Source organism: Catharus ustulatus, chromosome 10, assembly GCF_009819885.2.
Source record: "Catharus ustulatus isolate bCatUst1 chromosome 10, bCatUst1.pri.v2, whole genome shotgun sequence".
Classification (NCBI taxonomy): domain Eukaryota; kingdom Metazoa; phylum Chordata; class Aves; order Passeriformes; family Turdidae; genus Catharus; species Catharus ustulatus.
In genome coordinates this window covers 3993291-4016113 of record NC_046230.1, presented here as the reverse complement: position 1 = coordinate 4016113, position 22823 = coordinate 3993291, and the positions used below count along the sequence as shown (strand labels likewise).

Here is a 22823-nt window from a genome sequence, read left to right as displayed (position 1 = left end):
TCCTCCTTGAACAACTACTTAAAAAAAAACCAAACAAAAAACCACAACAGTTTCCATAAAGTGTTTTTATTAAAAAAAAAAAATTCAAACAAAACCCCCTAATTTATTTCCAAGACTAGGTTAAAACCTTCTGGCTGCATTACATACTGAGCTGGCTGTGGGACAGGAGGCTGCTCTGCTGGCTGGCAGTGGGACCAGCCTTCCTGGTGCCATGGGGACAGGTCCTGTGGACACAGAACTGTCCCATGCCAGGGCCCCCTCCACCTCCCCAGCCCATGGCAGCGCTGATCTCGTGGCTGACAGAGCAGAGGTACAAATACTTTCAAACCACAGCTCTAAACCCTCCTGTCTGGGTTTCCCCTTGCCCTGCTCTTCCTGATAGAGAGGCCTGGCTGCTGCTCCTGCCCTGGGAGGACAGGGCTGCTGTGCTTGCCAGGCAGCTGGAACAGGACCAGGCAGCCTTGGAGGAAAACAAGGCATGCCTGTCCACTGGGAACAAAGCTAGAGGTGGTGCAGGAGGGGAGCAGCACGCTGGTCATGGTTTCACATTGTCCCTGCCCCCTGGCTCTGCAGCTGTGACTCCAGGCTGAGCACTGTTACACTGCTCCCAGGAGGAAGAAGGTGGTGGCAGGAGCTCTGCAACTCCTGGGCCTGTCCTGCTCTGAGAGCATCGGCCAAGCTGCTGCTTGAGACACGTGGCTGAGCAACAGAGCTCTGTGATGCTCAGCAGGAGGGGAGGGCCTCACCACCAGAATAATCCCAGTGCTAGGGCCATGACTCTCTATACCATAACTGCGATATATCTCTGGTATGTGTTAATTTATAATATACACCGTGTACGTTAATACACAAATCTATGTTTAACTAGTGTTGCCATACAAACTCACAAAAACTAGAAACATTTCTAAGCTACACTTTTTCTTTCCTTGCCTGCCCTGCTGCAGTGCTGGGTGCTGGTCCTCTCCTCCACATAACCCTGCAGCAGTAGTGCCACAGGGAAGGCAAACTCTGGGTGCAGTGCAAGGGGCTGGCTTCCTCACCAAGCCTCTGCTGTGCCCTGCACTGCTGTGGAGGCAACTACAAGCGTGGTGGTACTGGCATACCTCAGCTGACAGACTTCACTTTCAGGTCACATTTAAAATTCTTTTTAGGTGCTCTCTTGGTTTCTGAGCTGGAAATTTGGTTAAAACCAGGGCTTGTTTACAAAGCAAAGAAAAAAGGCAGGCAGTAGAAGCTGCCTCAGTTTCCCCTGCTAGAGCAGAGGAAACAGGAATGCTCCTCTACTGCCAGTGCTCGCCCCACCACTTGGAGCTGCTCACCATTTCTAACTCATCTACAGAGGCTGCTCCTCAGAGCATGTTTCTGGGGGCCAGATTTCAGGTGATGGCTAAGGCTTTTTGGTCTGCATTAAACTGTTTTATTTGAGGGTTATAGGTAATTTATAACCTTGGATTATGAAAACAGATTGGTGCAGATGCTGTTGGCAAGGAGCTGGGCTGATCCCAGAGTGAAGCAGGGAGCCCATTGCTTGTGCAGAGTGGCTGGGGGTGCTGAGCAGGGCTGGCCCCCTCAAGGGGCACTGGTGCTCAGCTCCTCAGGGGCAGAGAGGGGGCCAGCAAAGGCAGTGCTGGGCCATGGGGGGGAAAAGGAGCACTACTCAGTGTGCTGATCCCTAATGGGCTGCAGGAGAGGGAGAGGTTGACACCAGGCAGGAAGGCTCCCCTGCTGTGTTCAACCCAGTGAGCAGATCTGATCTTCCTGGTGTTCAAAAAGCCCTTAGATGTGGAAAGACGAAGCTTCTACTGCTTTAAACCCTGTGGAGGAGCAGGAGTAAAATGAGCTGGTGTGCAGAGTCTGCCAGATGCCCCACAGCTGGCCTCTTCCCACCCTGTGCACCAAACTTGTGCTGAGAGAAAGGGACCTGCTGTCTCCAGGACTCTAGCCTTTGCCTGGTCCTTTCTGTGCAGGAATCTCTTGTTCATGGAGCTGCAGAGCCAGGGGGAAGCAGAGCATTGCCTCCTGCTTTCTCTACCCCAGCCCCAACCGGGAGCCTTCAGCCATAAGCCCTCAGACCCCCTCGACATGGTAGCATGAGCCAGGGTTGTGCCCTGCCCTGCACCCATCTCCCCTGCATGAGAACTGCCCCTGCCTGCATCTGAGGGGGGCTGGAGCACGTACTTACTTCTATGGCTTCTTCAGTGTGTGACTGTTGCTTGGCTTTCTGGAAGAGAAGGGAGGACAGCACTGTGAGCCCCATGCCCCTTGGCCATTGCTCACAGGCAAGCACATGGCATCCAAGCCTTGGTGATGTCTGCACCCCTGTACCAGTGCACCCCCAGCCTGGGTGTCCCCAGCCAGCCACATGCTCCTGTCCAGGATCACAGGAAGGCTGGCACATGCAGTGTGCTGCTGTGGGCTGTACCTGCTGCTTGTCCTCTGGGAACTGGTGCTCTCACAGCTCTCCTTGTAGCAGATGTCCTGGTGTACCTTGTAGACTCTCCTGGACCTACACACACAGTGGAGACATGAGTGTAGGGAACAAAAGGGATAAAGAGATATGCTTTGATGAGAGTGAAGGGGAAGTCTGGGTATTTCCCCTGTTTCCTTCCTTGGCAGGAATAGGGCTCAGCCTGCTGTTCCAGAGGACTGATCCCAGCCAGGCCTTTGTGCCTCCATCACAGGGAGGCCAGGGCAGAGCAGAACCCCCCATGTCCTGTGCTGCATCAGGGCTCCCCCAGCCCTCTGCTCACAGATGGAGAGGCAGCCAGGAGCTGAATGGGATCTGCTGCTGTCTGGGAGTCACACACACCAAATCCAACCTTGCTGCCACCATGTGGGTGGGTAACACCAGTATGGAGCTGTCACTTCAGCAACACCCTGCCCTGATGCACAGCTGGGGTAGCCACAGGGGCATGCTCAGCCTGCACTGGGGAGGGGGCAACTGCCAGCTGGGCTTGGAGACGGCCTTGTGCTCACTGTCCCTTCCCCAAAGCTGAGCTGCAGGGAGACATCCCCAGCTCAGAGCACAGGGGGAAGGGGGGAGCATAACCTGCAGGCAGTACTCACAGATAGTGGCAGGTGCCTCCTTCCCACACTGGGAATGACCTGGTTTCCGAGTACAGCCGCGTGCACGAGTGTGGCACCTTCTTGCAGGCTGCTTGGGGAATAGGAGAGGGGAGCTATCACTGAGCCCATCCCTGGCCCTGCCTGCCTGTGCCTTGTGGCAAGGGTCTAGTGAGGCCCCCCTGGCTTCTTGGCCATGCTGGAGGGCTGGCCTCAACCGAGCTGGCCCACCAGCAGAGGCAGAGCCCCCAGCCTCACACTTCTCTAGGTAAGGCAGGGGCCTGGCCTGCCAGGCAGAGGTACAGAGCTCAGCCAGGAGCAGAGACCAGACCTGCACTCATCTCCTCAAACTAGAGCCCAGCCCCTCTCTCAGCTGCCAGCATGACACAGATCTCTAGCAAAGCCTGGGCATTGTGGGAGCCCCTGGGTGCTGGCAGGGTGTGCTGGGTGACCTACATCCTAGGGGAGCTGTGACAGAGACAGCCAGCAGCAGGAAGGAGCTTGGCCCTCCGGCACAGCCTGGCACTCACCCAGCTGGCAGAGCCGGCCCTTGAAGCCTGGGCGGCAGGCACAGTGGTAGGACTCGTCATCTCTGGTGCAGGTGCCTCCATTCCTGCAGGGATTCTTGGAGCACTTCTGCCCCTCTCCTGCAAAACACGCTCGAATATCAGAGCCTGGGGACACAGCTCAGCCCTGCCAAGCCCCTGGCATTGCCAGGGTGTTCCCAGGAAAAGAAGAGGAGGGCAGGCTGGTGCTGAGCACGTTGCCTGTGGGGCCAGGGCTGGGTTCCTGCTGCTGTGGGTCTCCCCTGGGACTTACTCTTGCTCTTTGCCTCACGCAGCTGCAGTGCCAGGCTGTCCCAGTTGGACACCTCTGTGTTCTCCAGCTTCACTGGAGCCTCTGGCTCTGGACAATGAGAAGATTAAATGTCACCTCAGCCCCTCCAAAGGGATCCAGCCTGCCTGCAGCTTTGGGGCACTGGTCAGGCCTGAGGCAGGGCCCTTCCTTTACCCCTTCCCAGTTGGCATCCCTAGAACTGGGGTGACACATTCACTCCTGGAATGGTCTGGGACACCGAGTTCTGGGGAGGCAGGGGCAGAACCAGGATGTGCAGTGAGGCCAAGGGCTGCCCTCACATGTGCCAGGCTCCTTCCCCACCCCATGATGTGGGGTTCACAGGTGCTCTAAGGTATCTTGGGTTGGCACTTCTATTCCCAGTCTTCTGGGGATAGAAAATGGGGGCTAGGTCTGGACTAGTGAGGGGTTTCTCACCCAGGCACCCTCTTTGGGTGTGAGGCTGTTCTTCACAGTGGGGCCTGAGCCTGCTGAGCCACTGCTCAGGCCCCTGCTGCTGCTGGCAGCGAAGAAAGGCAGCTGTGCTACAGCCAGCATTGCCTCCCATCAGCAAGGGTCCTTCTCTGGGCTCCCCCAGCCAGTCACCCCTCTCCTCGGGCAGGGGGTCTAACAAGCAGAGCAGATGTTTGCCTGCCCAGGGCCAGGTGAGGGGGCTCCACCCTCCTCTATAGCTCCCCCAGCTCTACAGCAGCTTGCCTGGCTGCCACCTCAGCTTGCAGGGAGGTGCAGGAGATGCACCTGGATGACAGAAGCAGGACACAAAGGCACAAGAGCACTTACGTGTCTTCACAGTGATGGATTTTCCCTGCGCAGTGCCAAACCTGGCGCTGATCCTCCCTCTGCCATCCACCAGCTCTGTGAACCTGGGACAGGAGAACCATAAGGGAATGGGGCACTACAGGTCCCCCAGGCTCTACGTGCTGGGGCTCATGGCATAAAGCATTCACTGGTTCTGTGCAAGTCCCATGCAAGAACTGCTCTCAGGGTAAGGGGCCTGCCTGGCTGAGAACCCCAGTGGATGGGTAAGGAGCATGGCTTGACCCTGCACAGACCTGGGCATGGAAGCTGAGTAATAAAGGGACTGGCTCAGCCTAGTGCTTGGGCCGGGTGGAAGAGCCAGGAGTGCTGAAGCAGTGCCTACCTAGGGGCTGGTGAGGGCTCCTCAGCTGTGTCGTGATCTGCCAGCAGGCGGAGCTCAGGCAGGAAAGCTGGGGGCAGCCTGTTTCGCAGAACCCGGGGGTGCCCAGCTTGGCTCCACCGTCTCTCTGGAGCTCCATCCCTCTGCACTGCAGACCAACAGATGATGCTTAATGGAGACAGTGTGAGCCAGCAACCGACCTCCCAGCCAGCCCCATCATCCCATCCCATCACCCCCAGGCTGCCAGGTGACACACAGACACTTTCCACACACTGGGGATGGAGGTGCCCATCACCAAGCTGGAGCTCTGCATCTGCCCCTCGCTAACCCCCACTTCCCATTCCAGTGGACCTGTGTCTTGTCCCCACAGCCTGCTGCAGACACCCAGTGCTGGAGCAGCAAGGGCTCATCACTCTGTTGGCCAATTGTTTTCTGCCCCTACCCTGCTGCCCTGTCACCCCATCCCCTCCCTTGTGCCACAGCAACCCAGCAGAGCCCCGGGAACACTTACAGGTGTTGACATGGAGGTGGATGGGCTCGCTGTGCACCTGGCCTTGCTCGGTGTTCTGCACAGCTGTCAAGGACAGGTGGTAGCGCTGCCCAGGCAGCAGGTCCCGCACCGTGTAGGACACGAGTTTCCCGTTAGGCACGTAGCGGCTCTTGACGCTCTGAGCAGTGGTGACATTGATGATGTACCCCTCCATGGTGCCAACGGGCGGCTGCTCCCACGCCATGGACACGGAGGTGGCGGTGACATGGGAGGCAGTGAGGTTCTGTGGGGGGAGAGGCCCTGCAGCAAGCAGGGGATGGGGAGGAAAGTGGTCAGAGCTGGTGTCCCTGAATGGCCACCACCCTACCTGCTCACATCACCTTACAATTATGCCACGGTCCCAGCTTGCCTGGCACTGCCCAGACCAGCCCCGAGTCTGCTCCAGCCATGGGATGCACAGTGAGGGGATGCTAAAAACTAGGTCAGATAGAGCCTCACTGCACCTGGTACCTAGGTCAGTCCTTGCCTTCTGACTTCAGACAGCAGGGGATAAATCAGGCACATGCTGGTTTCAGAGACTGAACATTTGTCAGGGGAGGACACGCCAGTGTCTCTCCTGGACTCCCCAGCCTGCCTGCATACCTCCTGCCTGCTGTGCTGGCCAGACAGTCTGGCAGCTTCCACACCTCTCCCTCTCCACAGCTTTCCTGCCAAGCGGGGATGGCAAGGCCAACCTCACTCACTTGTCCACACATGAAAAGGGGGTGTGGCCAGGCTCTCGGAGGGGTGGTCTTCCATTCCCAGGCCGCTCAGCGTTGTGACATGGATGATATATCTCTCTCCTGGCTGCAGGTCCCTGTGGAGGAAAAAGGTAGGGTGGGAAGGGGTAACGTGAGGGAGGCAGTGCCCTGGCACCCAGCAGCACCCCACTCACAGGAAGGTGTACTTGGCCACGCTGCTGTTCAGCTCCACGGTGCGGCCTGCCAGGTCCCCCATGTGGCGGATGGAGACCCTCACCCTACTGACAGTGGAGTGCTGGAGCCGGTGGAGAGCCCACTGCACCGTGATGGCACTGGCAGTCACATTCGTGATCTCAAAGCCTTCCACCGGACGCGGTCCTGGCCAGAGCAAGCAGAGAGGACTGTGGTCATTGTGGGTCGCCCCATCCCTTCCCCATGCACTGCCAAGGGGGGTCCTGCTGGCACCTCTGCATCACTTTCCCCAGTGGAACAGCTCAGTGCCACCTCTCCCCCTGAACTCACTCACGCTCTCCTGTCCTCACAGCCTGGAGGCAGGTGGGAGGCACATCTATCTGCCCACCCACAGGGCCTTGTGCTACTCAAAGCACCCCGAGGCTGTCCCCTCTGCCCCAGCCTCCTACCACAGCTCCAAAGGGGCTGTAGTGCCCAGGCCTGGCCCTAAACATAAAATTATCAAGGTTGGAAGCGACTTAGGAGATCATCCATTCCAACCATCCTCCCAGCACTGTCACTATAACCCCTGAACCACATCACCCAACACCAGAGCCAGATGTCTCCTGAACACCTCTAAGGATGGTGACTCTACCACCTCCCTGGACATCTCATTCCAATGTTTGACCACCCAAAGAGTGCAAAATTTTTTTTACTATCTAATGTGAATCTCCCATCTTGGCTTTAGGCCATTTCCTGTTGTTCCCTCTCTGCAGGCACAACAAGAGCAATCATCCTCAACCACACTACAATCTTGTCCTGGTTTAGGGAGACAAACCTCCTGTTGGGGAGTTTTGGAGAGCAGGGACATCTCCCTGAGCTTCCTCTTTTCAAGGCTAAACAAACACAGCTCTCTCAGCTGTTCCTCATAAGATATATTTTCTAGACCTTTGACAAGCCTTGTTGCCCTTCTCTGGACATGCTCCAGCACCTCAATGTCGTTTTTCACGTGAGGGGTCCAGAACTGAATGCACTGTAACCTCAACAACACCAAGTGCAGAGGAATGGTCACTTCCCTAGTCCTGCTGGCCATGCTGCTCCTAGTACAGGTCAAGATGCCATTGGCTTCTTAGCCATTTGGGCACACTTCACCCAGCTGTCAACTAGCATCCCCTAGTCCCTCTCTTGAGCCACCTCTCCCTCAGCCTGGAGCTGCAGGGGGGTTGCTGTGACCCAAGTGCAGGACTCAACACTTGGCCTTACTGAACATCATGCTGCTGTCCTCAGCCCTTTTACTGAGTGTACCAAGGTCTCTGTGCAGAGCCTTCCTACCCTCGAGCAGATCAACACTCCCATCCAACTTGGTGTTGTCTACAAATTTACTGAAGGTACACAAAATCCCTAGGTCCAGACCATCAGTAGATACGTTAAACAGGACTGGCCCCAAACTGAGCCCTGGGGAACCCTACTAGTGAGTGCTAAGCCCATGGCACACTTCATCCTGCCCCAAGATCGAGCCATGGACACCTGTTGTGGGAGATGTGGTTTATGGGCTTTACCACCACCATTCTCCTCTCCTCAGAGGTCATCTTCTTTCCTATGTCTAATTCCCTCCATCCTGTTGGCATTTGGTTTCCACACCTGCCTGCCCTAGAAAGTGGGATCAAAGCTGCTCTGCCTGTCCATGCCCCAGAGGCATCACTGTGCCCCTTCCTCTGCCCATGGAGCAGAGGTTCCTGACACCCCTGCCCTTGGTGGCATGTTCATATGCCAAGCTCAGCAGTATGGCAGGATGACTGGTCCACAGGATTGCCCCCTGCTGTCTGCCTTGCATGGGGGCTCCTCATACTCTCCTGGGCACAGTGACAAGGAGCAGAACAGCCTGGCCCCAATAAACAGGGTTCAGGAGCAATCCCCGCTGCCAGCTCCCTTACAGCCCCTGGACAGGTGAGCCACAGGGTGTCAGGCCTTTTACTCACAGCAAAGACAACAGCAATTCTCTGTGTCAAGCACTTTCCAGAGTCCCCCAGCTGGATTCTGGGATCTGCACCAGCAAACCTGCCAGGTTTGATACCATGCTGGAGCTGGTGGCAGGCTGGAGGTGGCAGCACAAACCCTGGCACTTGCAGGGGCCGCGCACACGCTCACGACCGTGATCCCCCTGGGGACGCTACTCACTAGTGCGCGTGGTGAGCATGATGGGCCTGCTGATATCATTCTTGTTGTTCACGTTGCGTTTGACTGAAAAGACAGAAATATTGTAGGCTCTGCCGGAGGTTAGTGCCCGCAATTGGTGGGCAGAACGACTTCGGTCCACAAAATCTGTCCTGCGGTAAGAGCCGTCGAGGGATACGTACGTCACGGCGTAGCCGTCAATGAGTTGCCTGGCAGCTGCGTCCTCAGGTGGGTGCCAAGAAATCAACACACCAGTGTCCTCCACCCTTTCCACCTTTAATGAGGTTGGTGGCAGCAATTCTTCAGGGTGTGTGCAAAAGCAAAGGGGAGAGGTAATGCCATGAATCTTTAGAGAACAGACCCTGTCAGCAAGCGGCAGAACAGCGGCGATAAGAGGACAAGGTCCTGGCTTGTCTCACTTGGCACACCTGGCAGGGGCTCTCTGGGTGTAAGACACCCCTGGCTCAGTGGGCACAGGATGCCAGGAGCATTCCCTGGTATCACTAGTGGCCAATCACTTGCCACTGCAGGATGGGGCGAGGGATTTGGGGGAGGCCATTGCCAAGAGGCTTCCCTCAGATGCCTCTGCCTCCCCTCCTGAGGGCACCTGAGAGATTGCCATTGCTGCAGGGGAAACCTGCCCCCCGTGTCCTGGTGCCAAGCTTGGCACCTGTGGCAGTGACTCAGCATGCTAGCACCCACCCCTGGCATTGGTGGGGCATGGGCTGCCCCCTCCCCAAGGCAAGCCCCCAGCCCTGCCCGCCTCAAGGAGTGCTGCTGGTCCCAGATGGTGTTGAGCCCCTCGTGGCTGGTGGGCACTGCCAGGCTGGTGTCAAGCCCCACATCGTGTCCTGGTGCCGCTGCTGAGGGCCTTTACCTTTTTCGCAGTTCTTGCCTGTGTAGCTGACTTTGCAGGTGCAGCTGTGGGTGCCATTGCTGGGTAGGCAGTAGCCTCTGCTCCCACAGGGGCTGGAGAAGCACGGGTCACTGGCTGTGGGAGAGGTGCCAGGTTTGGCAGTGGCAGCAGTGCTGGTGACCCTGGGGCCACTCTGCACTGCCCTGCCTGCCTTACCTGTCTCACAGTGGTAGCCGAAGAAACCCTCTGGGCACACACAGAGGTAGGAGCCCCCGTAGCTCTCACACTCCCCTCCATTTCGGCAAGGGTCTGACTCACAGGCATCCACTTCTGGAGGTGGGAGAAGGCCAGCAGTGAGCATGCCAGCAGCCAACTCTCAGCTTCCACAAACCAGCAACAGATCCCCGAGGGGGCAGGGAGATGCATAGCCCAGGGTTTGGCACAGCTGGGCTGGACACTGAATTCCCCACTGTGCACCATTCCCCACATCCCCTGGAAGGGGCAGACACCTTGTCCACTTGTCACTGCTGAACACCTCATTCCTTGCTCCCTCCCCATCAGAGCAGTTTCAGCCCTGCCCCCAAAACTACAGGCAAAGTGGTGCAACAGTGAGCAATTAGGTCATGCCCAGAGGTCAAGGTGTCCACGACAATGATCAGCCACCTGGCATGGTGCTAGCCCTGGCAGTGTCCTGGTGCCCACAGTCCAGCCTCCCACTGATCCAAGAAAGGAGAGTCCCTACCTGTCTCGCACTGGGTCCCCAGGAAGCCCTCGGGACAGAAGCAAGCAAAGGACCCGGGGAGATCTTGGCAGGTCCCGCTGTTCTTGCAGGGCTCTGACTGGCACTCGTCAACATCTGTGGGTCCAGCAAGAAGAAAGGCACCAGTTCAGCAGAGAGACAGCTGGTGGCTAGGGACAGGGGCTTGGAGAGGCAGCACTTCTCCCACAGGGCTTAGACACATCCCATGTCATTTGCTTTCCCAAGCCCAGTGGCCAGGAACATCCCTGCTCCTGGATGCCCACTGCCTCAGGCCTGCCCCCAAAGCACATGGCATGGGGACATTCCTTCAAGGACACCTGGGGACAACTGGCAGTGTGGGGCTGTGCCAAGAGATCCATCCCATAAGGTGTCTGTGTCATGCCCCCTCATCTAACTTCCAACAGCCCACCTTCTCCTACCACTGCCAGGTCCCAGGGAACTGGGCTGGAGCCACCTGCCAGAGTCCCACCACCTCCCACACTGCCCATTGTCCTCAACCAGGAGTAGTGTCTCCCTGGTGGAAAATCCTACAGCTGGCTGGGAGTCCTGGGAGAGAAGCCCTTGCCTCAGGCTGATCCAAGCACACACAACTCCTGGTAACCTAGTTGCTTGTGATGGAATTCACAATCCATCAGGGCTTTCCCAAGGGCTGGAGGGTGAGGCAGGGGTTGTGACAGTCCTGGAGCATGCCTGGCATGGTCTCTTACCCAACTCGCAGTGGTAGCCGGTGTAACCTGGCTCACACAAGCACAGGAAGGCAGAGACACGGTCCTTGCACTGGCCACCATTCAGGCAGGGCTGCGACTGGCACTCGTCGATCTCTAAAGCCATTTGAGCAAGGGAGAGACAAGGCAAGAGACATGAGCACAGGACAGGGATCCCAGGGGGATAGCAGCAGACAACTGGAGTACATATCCTGGGGTCACCAAACCATGGTCATGACCACAGGCCATGGGAGGGATGGTGTCCCAGGGCTCACCCACTCCCCAGCACTCCTCACCATCGCATTCGGGGGGGTCGCTCCAGACACCCGGCACACGGCAGACACGGGGATGGTTGTGCTGGCTGAGGATGTAGCCCAGCTCACACTGGTATTCAGCCAGGGAGCCCACCTTGGTGGAGTTGAAAGAAGCCTGGGCATGCTTCACCTCACTGGGGATGCCACAGTCAATCTCTGTGGAGAGACAGGGGATGAATGGGGCCCACAGAGGTACCCGGAGTCCCCAGCAGGCAGGGGAAGCGCAAAGCCCTTACCAAACTGGCAGTGCTTCCCTACATAGCCCAGGGAGCAGGTGCAAGCATAGCCCCCGTCAACGTCCTCGCAGGTAGCCCCATTCTCACAGGGGCTAAGAAAGCAAGGGGAGGGCACTGGAAGAAGAGCAGAGCAAGGAATGAAACCAGAGCCAGCCCCCTTCCCTTTCCAGCAGGGCACAAGGAAGAATTGCAGGGAAGGAGGCTCAAAGCAATCAGCGAGCTCCTGACAGTCAGGCCCATCATCCCCCCAGGCAGTGGCACACCCTCCTCAAACCTACCAATCTCGCAGTGCCGGCCGGTGTAGCCTGGGGGACAGTCACACTTGTACTTGCCGATGTAGTGGAAACAGGTGCCTCCATTCTGGCAGGGCCCCGATGCACAGGGGTCCGGCTTACCTGGGGGCACAAGGCGGGCGTGAGCCTGGTGGGGCAGTGCCACCTCTCCTCCCTGCGGGGGCCGGGGCTGTACCGATCTCGCAGTGCTTGCCGGTGAAGCGGTAGGGGCAGGTGCAGTGGTACTCGCCGTTGGCCTCCCTGCAGGTGCCCCCGTTGCGGCAGGGCCCTGTGCTGCAGAGCCGAGGCTTGGCTGCAGAGAGAGCACGCAGAGTAGGGTCACCCAGAGCTGCTGCTTCCCACCAGCACCCCACCAACCCTCGCCTGACTGCATCCTGGGTCCAGCAACACCACAAAAACTACACCAGTGCAGACCCAACAGGTGCACGATGCTGAGAGACAGCTCTCAAAGGCAGAAGCTGTGGCATGTAAATAAAAAACACCAACACTCATGGTGTTGTACAAGAAACAACTTCATGTTGGGTGTCATGAAGGGAGTCATTCAATCCCTCCCTCTACCCTGTAGGATGGGATGGGAAAGCCTGCACCAGCTTCCAGCTCTGCAAGTAACTGTTCATTTCCCAACTGTTCCCTTCTCCCAACCTCTGCCAGGTGCTGGGGCCACAGGGAGCACTGTGGAGGTACCTTTCTCGCAGTGCATGCCAAGGAAGCCTTGAGGACACTCGCAGATGTAAGAGTCATCCTGAACCTTGCAGGACCCCCCATTCAAGCAGGGCTCTGACTCGCAGGGGGATGGCATTGCTGCAGAGCCAAACACAGAGCATCACCAAGGACATATGGCCATGGCTACAAGGGCAGTTTCCCTGCTGGTGAGGGTACCCCCTGCTCATCCCCACCCCAGGACTGTTCCCACATCCCCGTGGAGTCTTACTGTGGTTGGTGCCGTAGTTGGTGTGGCAGACACAGAGGTAGCTCCCACCGTACTCCATGCAGTACCCACCGTCCGGGCACTGCGTGTTCATGTTGCACGGTGTCGTGGTGACTTCTGCAAACACATGGCCAGTGCCAGCCTCCTTCAGCCAGTGGCAAGAGGACACCCACATGGAAACAGTAGTCTCCTAACTTTGCAAGGTTCAATGAGACAGGACAAATCCTCTGGCACAGACACTGCAAATGGCAATGCCCAGCCTGGATGCTCAATGAGCTTCAGCAATGGAGTGCACAAAGGCCACCGCTCCCTCCCCACCCATGGGAGCTGGGCTGAGGCAGAGGCTGGGAGAGGCACAGCTCAAAGGGGCAGTGATGGAGGTGGGAGCATTGCCATCCCACCAGGTGACAATATTTCCAGGCTGAAATTCAGCGCGTGCCCCAGCACTGTGCTAGGCTCAGGCATGGGCAGAGTCTCCTTGCTGACTCACAGGCTGCCTGACTCAAGCATTCCAGAGGCAATGAACACAGTAGGCAAGAAGCTTTCACCTACCGAATTCACAGAGGAGACCAAAAAACCCAGGAAGGCACTGGCAGACAGTGACATTCCCCTCCAGACAACTGCCCCCATTACGACACTCACAGCCCTCAGACAGTTCTGCAAGAGAAGAAACAGGAGTTTCCCAGGACCTCTCCTGCTTGTGGGCTGGGACAGACAAGCAGCCTTGCCAGATGCCACTCACAGGGGAAGCTCAGATAGGAGCAGCCCTGAGGCCCTCAGACACACAGGCACAGCCTCCTCCAGCAGGATTGACCCTCTGTTCAATCCCAGAGCCTTGAACAGGCTCTCTGGGGCTGCTGCTTCCCCCTCTCATGAGCAGGAAGGCTCCCCTTGAGATGCTTCACCCCAGAGTCCCCTCAGTTGGTACTCACGGTCTCGACAGTCCTGGCCAGTGTAGCCCTCCTGGCACTCACAGACGTAGCCCTGCTCAGTCTCCAGACAGCTGCCTGCGTTCTGGCACGGGTGGGAGAGGCAGGCACCGGGCATGCGAGGCCCACCTGTGGGGAATGGGGAGCCTGATGTGGAGAGCTCCAGTTTGGGGCTGGAATTTCTTCTGTCATGGGGATCCTGCTGGAGGTCCCAGCACAGTCAAATAGCCCTGCAGGAAGGTGCTCCTTCCTGGCAGCACCACAGCTGCTCTGCACATGCCAAGCACCAGCAGTGCCTAAACTGACACAGCCCCTTTACAGCCATTTGCCCATTCCTGCCCAGTGCCCCTGACTGCAGCTCCCACGGCAGGTTGGTAGAGGCACAACCTCACGCACCATACTGGCAGTTGCTGCCGTAATAACCCGGGGAGCAGGTGCAGATATAGCGGCCAGGGCGGATGTAGTTGCACGTCTGCCGGTTCTGGCAACTCCGGTCCTCGCAGGAAGATGAATCTGGTAAGGGGAAAGCAAAAAAGTGAGCATGAGGAGAGCCTGGGCCTGGGAGAGGGGCCATCATGGCCACCAGAACATGAGGGACACAGTCCCTGCCTTGGGTCATCCTGGGGCACAGGCACCTGTCTCGCAGCGCTGTCCCACAAAGGGCTCCAGGCACACACAGGTGTAGTTATCGACCAGGTCAATGCAGTGCCCACCGTTCAGGCATGGGCTGGACTCACATTCGTTCACCTCTGCAAGGGGAGGCCAGGAAAGGTGGTCAGGTCATGTGTGGGCACTGCCAGCTCACCTGGTGCCTCCCAGCCTGGATGATGCTCAGGAGGGTGAAGGCAATGGACAGAAAAAAAAGTGGTGCTACTAGCAATATCAAGCATTCCCCTCCCAAAACTACATCCAGGAATGAAGCTGGCTGGGAAGGAAGCTTGTCAAGGTATGAAAATGGCACCATCTCCATCTCACACCTTTCTGTCACCCACCTGTTTGGCAGTCCACCCCTGTGTATCCTGACTGGCACAAGCATGCTGCTGTCCTATTCACCACCTGGCAACTCCCACCGTTCTGGCACACCCTGTTCTCACATGGGGATTCTTCTGCAGAAGAACATAAAAGAAAAGAGGGGCAGAGGTGTTAGCCTAGGCACAGAACCGGCACATGGTACCCTCGACACACAGTGATACCAGGCCTAGGCAGAGCACAGACTGGAGCTACCCATGTACCTTCTGTCAGGAGACAGTGGCCACATCCTGAGTCACTCTCCCCAAAACCTGCCCTTAGGCAGCTCAGCTGTTTCATCCCACCACACCTCCTGGAGTCAGTGTGCTCTGCTGGGCATTTCTCCCTCCCTTCCTTCCTCCCCCACAAGTCCACTCCCTCCTTGCCTTTTCCACTGGTGCAGCAGCTTGCTGGGAGCCAAATGCCTTGGCAGCACTTCCGCTGGCAGGCAGAGGCCAGCAGTGGGGAAAACCTGTAACCATGGCCCCTGCCAGGACTGGGAGGGTCTCCCCTGGCTTTGAAGAGCTTGGGACCAGAGCATCACCTGCAAAAGCAGGGCCTGTAAGGCTTGTTTGAGCACTGGCTGCCAGCTTTTCTGGCTAAGGGAGTGATGGTGGAAGAGTGCTGGCAGCAATGCTGAGTGAAGCCCTCAGAAAAGTCAGCGGAAGGAAAGGCTCATGGCCAGAGAAAAGCTTCTTCTGCCTGAAGCAAGCTGAAATCCAAGTTGGCTGTCACAAACTGCTACAGCCCAGCAGCTACTGCAGGAGCCCTGGTCTGAAAAGCCTTCCCAAGAGCAGAAGTGCCCCTCAAGCCTGGAGTCTCTGCTTTTTAAGTGCCTCACTGCTCACCAGTTTCGCAGTTGTTGCCTCTGAAGCCTGGAGAGCACCTGCAGGTGAACCTGCCAGCACCATTGAGGCAGGTGGCTCCATTCTGACATGGCTGGGAGAGGCACTCATCCACATCTGAAACAGAGCCCCACATGGGGATAGGAGCTCAGGGTGGGGACAGACACACTTCCAGCACACAGCAGTGACATTGGGAGTGAGTCCTGTTCCCTGCAGCAAAGCGCTCACCAACATGGCACCTCTTCCCAGTAAAACCGGCCAGGCAGGAGCAGGTGTAGGAGGGGTTCCCTGTGATGCAGTCCTCGATACACTTCCCCCCATTCAGGCATGGCCGCAGTGTCAGGCAGACAGAGGCTGTGGGAACAGGCAGTGATCCCTGTCAGCCCTCACCCTGGCAGGGCTCACCTGCCACCTTCCAGCCACACCAGTGCCAAGGTCTTTCCCTGCACCCGCCCGGCTCCCTGGGGTGCTCGGGGAGCCCATGGGGCTTCCTGCCTGATGGAGGGGCAGGGGCTGCTCCTTGCGGGCTCCCCTGGCACAGGGGGCAGTTCTACTGCTCCTGTGCAAGGGGGAGAGGCTGCACAGATCTGCAGCCTGGCTGGGGGGAGAAGGTCTGCTCCACTGGCTGAGGGGACATGAACATGCCCTCACTTATCATTCAGGGCAGAGGGAAAGGGGATGGGAGAGCCCATGTACAGTAAATTCACCGATAACGCAAGACACACAGATCACAAGTGGGGAAATGTGGCCAGGGGGAAGTGGGGAAGAGGAACCGGAGACCAGCTCTGTGGGGGATGTGCCAGGACCCCTGGAGTGGGGAACATGGAACAGGCCCTGGCAACCCAGCCCCACATAGCAGGCTGGCATTCAGCAGTCCTCCACTTGGCTCAGCCCAATGTACTAGGACTGATGGACATATGCACCCCCCAAGGGTGCTGGCCCCTCATGCCCTGCCTGGCAGTGGGCTGGCAGGGGCCCAACTGTGCACATCACCTCCTCCCCAGCCTCCCTCATCACTCCCCACAGGCTTCTTTAAACTAAGAACTCTTCCTCCCCTTCCCATTCGCTCTCCCAGCCCGCTCCCAGCCCCGTGGCAAGCACGGGTGTCATCCCCAAACACGACTGGTGCTGAAGACAGTTCCCGCATAGCTGCCTCCCCTCCCTCCCCAAAGCCCTTCCAGACAACTCTTCCACCCCGCGGAGGTGGGGGGTTGAGGCAGGGAAAGATGGGGCTGGAGAACAGTGTGGGGTTGGGTTGGGAGTTAAGTAAACCTAACTGCTGTCCTCTTACTTGTATTGCTGCAGCCCCCCACTTGCACCTGGGCATCATCGATTCTGAACACCCAGCGCCCGGGGATACCCACATTTGTCGTCATCTCCACGTCAGCGATGTCATCGGTGCGGGATCCGGGGATGTTGAAGTAGCGCTTTCCATCACCAGCGTTAAAACCTGCCTGGAAGGACAAAGGCAGAGAGTAAAGAGACATCACTAATGCAGGGAAAAGGCAGCTGAAGCACCTGGACTCATCTCTCCTGTCACTCAGACCAACTTTCCCCTTCCACATGTCACAGGCCAGCGTTCAGTCCTGTCCACGTGACAGGACAACAGGGTGAAGTGGACACTTGGCCTGCTCAGTCCCTTCCTGGGAATTCAAATCCCATTCACTTCCTCTCCACCTGCAGCATCCTGCCTGCTGCAGCCTGGCAAACAGGGAGCCAAGCATGGATCAACTGTCGGTAAATTCACACATCCAAGTGGGTACTGGGGTTTTTGCGGGTGTGGGTGTTGGCTTTTTTCCTCTTTAACACAACAACACACACAGGGGTGAAATAAATCTACAAGCAAAAGCTGTGCTAGCTGTGGCAGCTCCTCTTAAAGGCTGAGGTTGGGAAGGAAAATGGACTATGAAGCAGCAGCCAAGGAAAAGATCTGTGGTTTTGGGATAACAAAGCCCCCTGTATGGTCTCAGCTTTGGGAGCCAGAGCACACACACAGATATTTAAGAACTCTGAAGAAGTAAAAAAAAAAAAAACAAACAAGCAGGCAGAGATTTTCCACCTCCAACAAACCCAAACAGGAGCCACGAGCTCACAAGGCGGATGTGCTACCCAGGCACCCCAGAGGCCACACTGGCCACTTACCTGTGCCGCGATGCCACCGAGCCCAGCAAAGTCCCCCCCACTGCTGGCGTGCATACCCGTGGTCCAGGTGATGGACTCATAGTTAAAGATGGTGAAGGAAAGCTTGCCATCCGTGATGAGGACAATCTGGAAAGTGTTTACCTGTGGCAGGGAGGGGAGGAAAGTAGTGAGGGACGATGAACCAGCCATAAAATAAAGTGACAGAAACGACATTCAGGAAAGGGGTATTTCCTGAATCCCAGTCCTTCTCTGCGAGCAAGGGCATTAGAGTTGAATTATTTTCAATCCTAACTTGTGATCCTGAGCTAGGACAGCTCACTTCTTGCCCCAAAGGAACAGGAAAGATGGGGAGAAATATGGATATTGAACATCTGGAAGGCAAAAGGTGCCTCACTTTTGCCCAAGAAGGCTGATGATGTGAAGCCTCCACACAGCACAAAGAGGAGGGTTTGGTGTTGCCAGCCCACTAGCACTCTGTCACAGCAAGGTATCGTAATGGAGCCAGCTGGTCACCTGAACTCTGCTGACAGCTCAGTGCCACAAGTGGAAGGTCTGGCGCCACTGAAGGCACACGGGTGGGGTGGCTGCTTTGCCTCAGCTACTCACTGGTGAAAATGAGCTGCCCCCGAAGAAGGTGACTCGGTACCAGGTTGCAATGAAGACCCACTGTGCAGAAAACCCTGGGAACTCGGGGAAATACTGAGCAATGTCCCTGCTCGCTCTCTCCAGGATGGGCTGCTCGGTGCTCTCTCGGTAATAGATGTCACCCGCTCGCCGATTATCCACATCTGCCCAGAAAGCAGCAACCACACGCCGGTCCTTGGAGATGGGGAAGGCCACCGGTGTGAACTGGGAGACCTCCTTCAGGAATGAGATGATCCCATTGTTGTTTACCTGCAGAGAGGAAGGCAAAGAAACGGGTGGCCACAGTTGACTCCTGCTGCCAGCAGGAATCCATGTTTTAGAGGTGCTTTCCATTTCATCTTTCTCTTCCCCTCCCCTTTCCACAAATATTGGAGCGCTTCCCCTTCCTGTCCTTAGAAGCAGAGACGTGCCTCAGCACCCACAACACCCCCAGCCCCCCGCCCCAGCCGCCTGCTCACTGGAGCGCGGCCGCGGGCCACTGCCCGAACAAACCCAGCCCTGTTCTCCGGGCCAGGGGAAGGGGAACAGCTGCAAAAACTGCAGGAGCCCTGCGCATAAAACAAACAGTGCCCGGTGCGTGGGGCCAGCTCACGGCACTGCTCTTGGCAGGGGTGAGCGCCTGAGCTCGCTCTCCAGTCTCAGGGCTCACAGGCAGCCCATGGGGCTGGACCCTCCGGCAGGGGGGCTGTGGGCACTGGCCCATGTGGGCTCTGGCCCAGGGTGGGAGGAGCCTTGCTGGGCAGCACTCCATCCAGCGGCATGCACAGCACTCCGGGTGAGCCAACGGGCTCCTGATCCCCAGGTGACCGAGTGCTGCCCCCCCGTGCAAAGCCCCCGGTGTTTCAGCAGGCTGCTCTCATTAAAGTGGGGAAGCCAGACCCCCAGGGTGAGACACTACAAGCTGTTCCTCAGCACTAACTAATTGGGGCAATTAGGGTTCTGGGATGCATGGCAGAGGCAGCCTCAGCTCAGGGAAGGAAATTGGAATTAGCGGATGTTGCTGCCCGGAGTGCTACCTCCCAACTTGGGGATGCAGTAGGAATTAGGAAGGTGAAGATATCCCCTGACTGCCCGGACAGGCTGGAGGGGGCAGGGATCAAAGGGAAATGCTCTCACCCTGAGCTCCCAAATTCCCTGGAGGAGACCCTGCCATCCCTCTTGGTCCAGCCAGCTCCAAGCCACTCTGTTCCCCAGCCCACAAGTAACCATGGGACAGGCAGGGACTCACAGCCAAGCTCTCCAGTGTGCAATGTCTGGCTCTGGCAAGCCCCTGGGCTGCAGGATGGAAAAGGGGGCCTGGTACAGGCAAGAGGCTCTCAACTGGAGAGCAGCTCTGGCACGCAGGCAGGCAGTGGTGTCACACTCATGTGCCAAAAAGGAACTGGGAGCCAGCATCCCCAGGAGCCATGGGGAAGCCAGAATGCCTTCACCCCAGCTGCCAGCACACCCAGGCATGGGGGTTTGAGCTGGGATGGCCTTGTGCAGTCCCTGGGGGAGGTCCCCAGTCCCTGAGGAGGGTTCATAGCCCCTCCATTTGAACACAGGGCAGTCCTTACTGTGACTAAGGGAAAGAGGATTCTGTTTTCCCAAAGCCTCCGTAACCCCACTGTGTCCGCAGAGGAACATTCTTCCCTTGATTAAAGCAAGATGGGAGAGAACCAGAGCCAAGAAGGGCTTTTTTTTTTGTTGTTGTTGCTGGTTTTTGTGAAGGAGGAGGGTGGTTGGAGGCAGCCCTTGAGAACAGAGATTTCCAGGTGAACTCAGCCCTGTGCCAGTCCTCCTGGACAGCAGCTCCCTGGGGAGGAGGGCCCCTGCCACATGGACTTCTGTGCTGGGGGCAGGTAAGCTGCTCCTGCAGAGCCATGGGGTCTCAGCTCAGGGAAGGGAAATGTTCTGTCCTCTGATCCCTGCAGCCCCTCCAAGACCTAGAGCAACACAGTGGAGCCTCTATGGGACAACCATCATGTCACCTGGCTTCTCCCAGCCCCTTCTGTCCTTCCACCGTGGCTCAAGCCCCAAGCCTGAATCCCTCCCACCCGATGGCAGGGCTGGTGCTTTGATCAGGGGGAAAACACAACCAGGTAGAACCAAGGACCCCCTGCACTAAGCCAAGGCAGCCGAATGGTACATGAGCCCAGCTCTGGGATGGCATCAAGGCAATGCTCAGCTCTCTCCCCTGTCACAGGGGTCTAGGTCATCATCAAGCCCAGAGCAAACCAAGAAGATGGGATCAGGATGCTGAAGGATTCACTGTGCCAGGTGGAAACCAGCATGGGGAGCCCAAGTCTCACTTCTGGATGCAAGACAGCACCACCCAAAAGACTCCATGGACAACCAGACACTTGGGGTTGCCCCTCTGGCCACAGCTACAGGGGACACAATGGGCCAGGCACAACTGGAGTTCTCTGGCCACAGTCCCCTCCTGGTGGCTTAGGGATTGCAAGGGAGCATGTCACCGTAGTCCCACCAGCCCAGTGGGTGCAGGGAAAGGCAAGGGTATCAGATGTGCCCAGTGAACAGCCCAAAGTGCAGCTTTCTTTACATGACACTCAGAGCCCCACAAACACCCCAAGGGCCACCAGCCAGGGGCCACCACGGTAGGGCTGCAGCACACCAACTCTGGCACCAGATGTACCCAGTTTCCTGCTAGTGGGATCCCCGAGCATGTCACCAGGCCAGTCCCACAAGGTGTGGGTATGCAGGTAACACAGCCTCCAGCCAGGGCTAAGTCCAGGCTCCCCACCATGGGTGGGCACTGCCCAAGGCAGAGGGGCCAGGATGCTCTCTGGGGCTCCCCACCATGGGTGGGCATTGCCCAGCATTCATTCCCAAGGCAGAGGGGCCAGGATGCTCTCTGGGGCTCCCCACCATGGGTGGGCATTGCCCAGCATTCATTCCCAAGGCAGAGGGGCCAGGATGCTCTCTGGGGCTCCCCACCTTGGGTGGGCATTGCCCAGCATTCATTCCCAAGGCAGAGGGGCCAGGATGCTCTCTGGGGCTCCCCACACTGAGCCAGGGCTCCTGCATGCACCCCAAGCCCAGGGCCCACCGCTATTCCTCTGATGCTCCCAGTTAATTGGGGACCACCTGATGGCACCCAAGGAAACTCATCCAAGCAGGACAGAAAAGAGGAAATAAGAGGAAGGGAAGAGGAAGAAAGAAACAGAAAAGAGGGAATTAGAGGGAAGGGAAAAAGAAGGAATAGGAGGAAATAAACAAGAGGGAGCGAATGGGAGGAAACAAGCAGAAATAAGTGGAAGTTACTCACATAGAGGCCGGTGTGCCCTGCACCAAAGAAGGGGAAGGGGATGGAGAGGGGCCGCAGCTCGGAGCCACCGTCGTCCTGCTTGCGCGTGGCGGCGTCGCCCTGGGCCGGCCCGAAGGGGTAGAAATCCCCCAGCGGCACCTCCCCACCGGCCCACAGCCACTCGCCCAGTGCCACCAGCACGGCCCAGCCTGCCAGGACCTGCATGGCCGCCGGCAACGCCGCTCGCCTCTCACGGGGGCACCAGCCACGGAAGCATGGCGGGGGCGGGGCAGGGCGGGGCAGGGCGAGGCGGGGCGGGTGGCGGCAGGGCAGGACGCCCGCCCAGGGGCGCGGGGAGGGCGGTGGCTGCTGCCCGGAGCCGGGCGCTGGCACCGATGGCCCGGAGCGAGCCACAGCCCCCTCAGTTCCGACGCGCGCCGAGCGCCCTCACCGCGCCGGCCACGCCCCCGGGCCTCATTTGCATACTCGGGGTGTGGCCAGCCAATGGGAGCGCGGCGCGCGGGGGGCGGGGCTCGGGGGCGGGGCTATGGGGCGGGCTCCCCGCGAGCGGTGGGGGGTCCCACCCTGTCCCCCCCAGCCCAGAGCCCCCTCCGTGCCCAGCCGCTCCCCCGGCCTCCTCTGCTTCCTTAAAACACTGGCCTGGATGCGGGAAAAAAACAGAGTGGAGGTGAAAAAAACCCTGTGTAATTCCCCTTTTTCCCCGTTTTTTTTTCTTTTTTTTTCCTCCCTCTTCCCCCCCATCCCCCCCCCCTTTTTATTTTTTTTTTTTCAGGTACTAAAAATATTATCAGGAAATTCTTTTCAGGAATGCCGTGTTTTAGGTTACGCTCCGGGCTCAAGGGCTTCTTTGTCTTTACTGGAGAAAAAAAAATCCAAAGCAAAACAAACACACCCGCCCTACATTTATTATCGGGAAATGGTTTGACTGGGAGAGGCTGAGCTCCCAGGAAAGTCGAGGGCTACTCCCAAGGAAGCAGGAAAGCCCCACAAAAAGCGCCAATCTGAATTAATATCTGAATAATCTGAATAATTATCAGCTCATGATGGGTGCCAAAGCCGGACCCCAAAATCAGCCAGACTCCTGGGATGCCAGTGCATGCACCAGTGGTCCAGGACCACGTGTCCCCCAGGCAGGCAACCTTGTGTGAGCCCTACTGCCGATCCCAGAAAGGTGACTCTATCACTTTAAAAATCTCTTGGAAGAAAATGTTAAAAGGAGGAGAAAAAAAAAAAAAAAGAAAGAAATCCAAAATAAATAAGCAG

The 22823-nt window shown here is 57.6% G+C and overlaps 1 protein-coding gene across 2 annotated transcripts; it reads right to left on the bottom strand.

Annotated features, from left to right (window-relative positions):
* Nucleotides 1-50: 50 nt before the first annotated feature.
* SNED1 (sushi, nidogen and EGF like domains 1) lies at nt 51-21845 on the bottom strand. Of its 2 annotated transcripts, XM_033068566.2 has the most exons (33): nt 21561-21845; nt 18254-18541; nt 17648-17788; nt 16797-16959; nt 15734-15859; nt 15509-15622; nt 14645-14758; nt 14288-14401; nt 14049-14165; nt 13656-13781; nt 13276-13380; nt 12727-12840; nt 12480-12596; nt 11971-12087; nt 11781-11897; nt 11503-11616; nt 11249-11422; nt 10956-11069; nt 10231-10344; nt 9705-9818; nt 9510-9623; nt 8636-8932; nt 6481-6664; nt 6290-6402; nt 5568-5846; nt 5060-5204; nt 4699-4781; nt 3883-3969; nt 3594-3710; nt 3067-3154; nt 2423-2506; nt 2183-2221; nt 51-1814 (listed from the first exon to the last, which is right to left on the bottom strand). In XM_033068566.2, the coding sequence occupies exons 1-32, from the start codon at nt 21762-21764 to the stop codon at nt 2185-2187; spliced, it is 4335 nt and encodes a 1444-aa protein (XP_032924457.1). In that variant the 5' UTR covers nt 21765-21845; the 3' UTR covers nt 51-1814; nt 2183-2184. The 2 variants fall into 2 exon arrangements, with proteins under 2 accessions (XP_032924457.1, XP_032924458.1); XM_033068567.1 differs by lacking the exon at nt 3067-3154 and having other exon boundaries at nt 21561-21844.
* Between the last annotated feature and the right edge of the window lie 978 nt (nt 21846-22823).